Source organism: Diadema antillarum, unplaced genomic scaffold, assembly GCF_040938485.1.
Source record: "Diadema antillarum isolate AM-2024a unplaced genomic scaffold, OU_Dant_1.0 scf00000127, whole genome shotgun sequence".
Classification (NCBI taxonomy): Eukaryota; Metazoa; Echinodermata; class Echinoidea; order Diadematoida; family Diadematidae; genus Diadema; species Diadema antillarum.
In genome coordinates this window covers 688158-694168 of record NW_027271016.1, presented here as the reverse complement: position 1 = coordinate 694168, position 6011 = coordinate 688158, and the positions used below count along the sequence as shown (strand labels likewise).

The 6011-nt window shown below is 40.2% G+C and overlaps 1 protein-coding gene across 1 annotated transcript; it reads left to right on the top strand.

Annotated features, from left to right (window-relative positions):
- The first annotated feature begins 405 nt into the window (after window positions 1-405).
- LOC139720364 (uncharacterized) lies at window positions 406-5747 on the top strand. Its single transcript, XM_071631732.1, has 6 exons — window positions 406-871; window positions 1706-1849; window positions 2541-2651; window positions 3579-3782; window positions 4385-4504; window positions 5554-5747. Exons 1-6 carry the CDS (start codon window positions 406-408, stop codon window positions 5745-5747), a joined length of 1239 nt encoding a protein of 412 aa, XP_071487833.1.
- The last annotated feature ends 264 nt before the right edge of the window (window positions 5748-6011 follow it).

Sequence of the window (6011 nt, the reverse complement as noted above, 5' to 3'; positions counted from 1 at the left end):
ATGTATGTATGTCAAGAAGAAAGCTCAGAGATAGATTATGAAACTCCAGTTAAAACTCCACAGGAGATGTTTGGGATGTCTACTCATCCAACAAGATCCAAACAGAGAGGGGTTTCTCCAGTCTGAGAGGGAGATCATCATAGATGAGGTCCCTTAATGCATGTCAAATTCGCCTATCCAGTAAATATGGGCACTGTGTATACAGAGAGTGGATGAAAATTGGCGAGTTTTCAAATGTGGTTGATGTGGACCTTTTCCAAAGTCTTTCCAAAACTAAAAGAGGTCAAGGTCTAGTCTACCAGGCTAACCAGTTAGAAGTATGCTAATTCTAGAACCTAAAATTCTAGGTGTAATGATAACCTGCAATTCCATGGATTTCATTGTCTCTGTTATGTAGAACTGACCATGGATGAAGGTGCGCCAGGGTCAGGAGCACAACCAAAGACACTGATGGGGAGGCCATCATCCAACAGGGCTCGTGTATCTAGTACCAGTACCTCTCCACGAAGTGCTGGCAGTAGTCACCTGTCTCCTCGAAATTTATCAGCCGTTCCCCATGGTGGCCAGCCATTTACTAGAACTTCTCCCACCCCACAAATCTATGGCAGAGTGACTCCTCTCAATCTTGAGGCTGGATCCCCAACCACTTTCGACAGAATCTCCCCAAGCAGCTTGCAAGGTAGCAACAGAGCAAGGCTCCCCCCAGTTACGCCGCCGGCGTCCAAGAAGAAATCGGCAAAACAGACATCTCCGAGGCAGAAGGCTGGGTCTAAGGCCGTGGTGCCAAAGTCGGCAGGAACACTAGCTGCCCTGAAGACTGCTCAGGAGGCCATGCCAATAGTTAAGAAAGATGGCATGTACTTTCCAAAAGGTAGCAAATCATTTATTTTGAGCTGTCTTAGTTATGAGTCTGACCTAGTATTTAGATGGGGGGGGGGGGGGATGGGTTAAAAACAGTCACATACTGTACATTGTGCAAACTTTACATCTGCATTGTATTTCTCTGGTTTGTATGTATGTTTGTTGTTTCACAAGTAACAGAAAATGATAGTTCCATTGTCTGTACTGACTGGTAATGAACAATGATTGCTGTGCACTAAATTGTTAATACAATGGAAACATGCATAGGTACATGTACATATCTCATCACGACTGTTTTGGTATCACTAATCAAAACAGATGCTCATACACTTTGTCACTATGACTGCAAGTATTTCATACCCATCTTATTTGATAATTTTACCTGCTATACTGGTGGTAGTATTTGCAGGGATGGATTATTCCAATTTCTGTAAGGGCCAAAATCAGTGAACCTTCAGGGCAAGCCAGTGAAAGCCCAGATTATAGAGAATAGAAAGTTATTTACAAAGTAGTATCTACCAGCAGTGAAATGGAATATCCAAACAAATAGTCAAGCACAGATCCATTTGAGGTTTTACAGCCAGAGAGCAACGACAGAGCAAAATAGAGCATCACAGTTTTCCACAGTTACCCACAAAGGTAAAAGAGTGCCAATAAGTACAAAGGGCAGTGCAGAAGTTATTGCTCTTTTGCCTGTAGAAAGCATATTGTGTCATATGTGCAAAATGGATCCTACAGTTTGTACTTTTTCCTGAAAATGCAATAAATTTGAGCAGAAACTAATTCACGCATAGACAGCTTTGAAAGCTTTCAATTGAAATTGGTTGTCTGATCACCATTCCAGGTTACACTCTGCGCCCTATCATTCCTGCCAAGAAGGCAGAACTCATTGATGTTGCTAGGGCGATGAACCGCGAGGAGTTTGGGCCCCGAGTGAAGAAGCTCTTTGACCCAGAGACTCAGGCAGCCACAGAAGCCATCAAGTCAGGTGTGTGCATCAGTCATCACATGTCATTTTGTCTTTGTAATCAATTATCCACTGTTGGTAATCAGTATATATGTGACATCTCATTTGTACAGCTGTACAATGTATTTTACTTCATTAATAAAGGGAAGACAATGCTGGCTTAGGCTGTAAGAATATTTTGATTTTCATCACCCTCAATAGGTGGAAAAAAATGTGTAATTTTCTCATTCATTAAAAGATGAAAGCAGAGCGACTGTTGATTTATCACAGTTTGGTCTCTTGTAGTGAAATACAGATACAAAATGTAGCAGGCATAATTCAATTCCATTCAATTTTTTATTTCATTTTTCGACAAGAACATAGCTAGACATCACTTTTTTTGGTAATAGAAAATAAGGTATGTTTGATATGATTGCCTCTGAGTGACTGTGTAGTGATTGAATATAATGACATTGATAAATGGAGCGAGGAAGAAAACAAAATATAACTTCTGTCACTGAACTCTCTTAGTTTGCACTGAAAAAAAAAGCAAAGGTAGGACAACAGTAGATTAAACTATGGCTCTAAGAGAGAGCCAAACTATAGAGATGTGTACTGCATTATGTTGTAGTAAACACAGTCTAATTGTCTTGATCTGTGTTAGCTTGGTCTACAAAAGCATGACAGGTTTATACTTATGCACCATAATTCTTCTGGCCACTCTCTGGTGTAGGTGTGTACATCGGTTGGCGCTGTCCAGAATTCACATGGGATTGCATCAGGGTGGGCCGTCTGTCCAGGTGTTTCTGTGGACACCTCTTGCAGGAACATGCACCTTACAATGGTGAGTCACGCTCTTTGCAAATTGAGTATTTGGATCTTTCCATACATTCAGATACCTTGCATCAACTACGGTTTGTTGAATGACTGGACTACTATAAACTTTTTAACAAAATGCAATGATGATGCATTACATCATGTCAATCTTTTTTTATAATGTCAATGTACTTCTATTTGTATCATATCATTTACAGCATCACCAGCTCTTCCATTTTTAAGAATAGACGACGCAGCATGCTCAAAAGTTATTGTTATTAATTGTAAATTACCCGGGGCGGATCCAGGAATTCTTTAAAGGGGGGGCAACTACGTTGTGTAATATTTCTGGTGCCACTTCCGTGTTTCATTTCATTTTTTTTCGTTTTATTTCTTTTGTTTTTAACGGAAAATAAAGGAGGGGGGAATGCGCTGGTTGCGCCCCCCTCTGGATCCGCCACTGATTACCTAGTATAGTGTACATATTTGTTGTTGCTGTTGATTTTGTATAATTTCTCAGCTACAGTTGTACTGCTTGGGATGGTTTGGTTTCTCAACCTGCTACTGGATGCTGTGATATCTAAAATAAATGACTAATCATCCTTGTCAAACTTTGCTGGGTGAAGCAAACATAGTGTTGCAAGCGTTGTCAATATTGGGATATTAATTCATAATATCTTTGTTGTTGATTTCAATATCAACTCATGGGAAGCAAAATTCTTTGTGTCAGGAATTTTCCAGTCAAACCATCAGCCCATGTGGACCGACAAAACGTGAATTCTTAAAGAGTACCATGTTTAACACTGTCATGAACGGTGAGACTTGAATTCTGTCAAGATTAAGTTCAGAGAAGAATCAACAGATTATGCAGGCAAGCATTATTAAATAGTTGTCTCACATGTATTGAGTGATGAAGCAATATATTCTTTCTCTTTTGTTTTTTTTACTTCATTAGGACGGAGTGTGAAAGTTCCTTGTGCGCAGAGCGGCTGTCGCTGTCCTGCGTTCGCATTTATTCCAGGCAGGCCGGAGGACATCGGAGAATTCTGGTTCCAGCGCCGAAGGAACTTTGATCCCTCCACGTGGCGGGCCAAGTGCAGGTGTAAACACACCCACGAGCAGCACGATGTGACTGGCCTTAGGAGATGCAGGGCAAGAGGTATGTCAGTTTCTTCACAAAGTGGCCTTTGTTAATCAGTGTGAAGGTGTGAACGAATGTGTTTTGGGTTCCATTCCACCACTCACCCTGTGATTTAGAATTAAGTATCTCTTGCTATACCACTTAATTCAACAACAAGAAACTGAGATAGAGGAAATTTGAGGAGTATTGCTTTGGAAGTATTGTTTTCCTTTCTTTGTTATTAATATGTGACATATATTGAATAGATGAACCTCTTTATTTTTAGTACCATATTTTTACAACTGTCATTAGCATTTTGACTGAACGATCTAGCACACTGGACAGTTTGCACATAGAAAAAGTGAGAGAAAAATTATTAGGGTGCCATCTTATCCAAGCATCGCCTGGAGAATGGGAAAAGTATTTGTGGATGTAACTGCATGAGAAATGAAAGGAGAGTAGAAAGCAAGAAGAACAGTTTCAGGACTAAGAAAGTTAGAATTAAAAACCAATCAAGTTCGGCTGCATTTGTAGTTTTGTCTACACAGGTATGTGGTACATGACACCAATGGAACAAGAAAAGATCAGGAATAACACCTTTTCATGGCTGCCATCTTTGGATTTTGTTTGTGGTATTGTAGGGTGCGGCTGTGGAGCGTTCAACTCCAACTTCCTGTGTGCAGCATGTGACAGACACTGGGAGGACCATGTGACTGTGTTTGAGACGGAGACAGAGAGGATGAAGAAAAACATCCCCTGTGGTAAGAATTCAATTCAAGTTTATTTCCACAAATTCAGTTTTAAAAAGATATACAGATAGACAATCAATCAAATCAAAATATACATATACAAACCAAAAATTATTTCAGGTAAGTACATAGTCATAATTAAAAAAGTGCGTGTTGGAGATTGACATAACAATTTGAGTAAATGGTGGTGGAAATCAGCAGTAGGCCATTGGCCTTTCGAAGCTGATCCCATTAACAAATTTACAATATTAAAACAGCTTTATGTCATTATATCATACATCGCGAGTCACATAAAAAAAAGAAAGAAACAAGATGTCCATATGACACTTATGATATCCTTCAACCTGAACACTGCGCACCTGCCAGCTTACTTCTTTACGAATCTTATGAATGGGTCCACACAAGAAAGTTCAAAATGCCTCAATATGTTCCAACATTTGAAGCATATATATTAACCTGTTGAGGACAAGTCCTGAGTATACTTGGGCAGGTGTCTATGGGAAATGCGTGTTGTACCAAAATCAGCCCGTCCTCAATGGGTTAAAAGGCTATGCAGTGCAATTTATATAACATTTACATATGGGCATGATACAAATATAGTTGCATGTACATAATATTTTCAGTTTTGTAGGACAGAACTAGTCTATCTCACATGTAAACTAGGATATGCATTTCAGGGTAGTATTTTGCACCCAAAGTTAAGTGCAGTTTGTATTTAACTCAAATCATTTCATGCATTTATGGTTTGAAAATTTGATATACTTTAATTTGTTTGTTTCTTTTTTGCATTATGTTCTGTACATGCAGTGCTCACATTGAGTGGAATTTTCATAGCTAGATAATGGTTAACCTTGAATGGGAGAAGGTCTACCCTAAGTCATGATGATGTTTTGTAATGCCTCCTAGAAATTTCTTTTCACATGCCGTATTGTTGCAACTGTTGCATGAAGATAAGGGAGGGGGACAGTATACCAGTATTATAGCCCTGTCCATCATCTGCTATATCATGGAATGCCTGATATGCAAGATTGCAAACTGTCTATTCTTTGTGTTACCAACAGGCCAGGATTACTTGCCATTCGCCGAGATGCCCAACCTCCGGAATATGGCTCTGACTGGGGTGGACGATGACCCGGGCATCTATACTGCCCTTGTAGAGGGGGAGGGCGCTATTCCCAGGAGCCAGCGTGCAATAACCCAGGACACCCCCTTCATGCCCCCCTCGGGATCGGGATTTAACCCAGTGTGGGACTGAATGATCACTCCCAGGAAAAAGGATGTGTAATCTACTGTGGAGTCTTTGATATTCCTTATGTGAGAATAGACCATCTGGCAAAGCAAAACAACCCTTGATGTAGTACCTTTTTTTGCTGGGCATTTAATGTGAGGCTATGGTGAGTTACACTGATTCCGTCTTCACTTTCTTTGACCACCGTTCTTGTGATTGAATTGAACTTGGCAATGCCCGAAAAGATATGAGCATGGTACAGTGCCTCCTTTTTGAACAGTTTTGATGAAG

What these genes read in the sequence shown, in the direction of transcription:
- LOC139720364 (XM_071631732.1), top strand. Translation starts at nt 406, where the DNA reads ATGGATGAAGGTGCGCCAGGGTCAGGAGCACAACCAAAGACACTGATG. An exon ending in TGGCATGTACTTTCCAAAAG is followed by an intron (nt 872 to 1,705) that starts GTAGCAAATCAT and finishes TCACCATTCCAG; the next exon opens with GTTACACTCTGCGCCCTATC. An exon ending in GGAACATGCACCTTACAATG is followed by an intron (nt 2,652 to 3,578) that starts GTGAGTCACGCT and finishes TTACTTCATTAG; the next exon opens with GACGGAGTGTGAAAGTTCCT.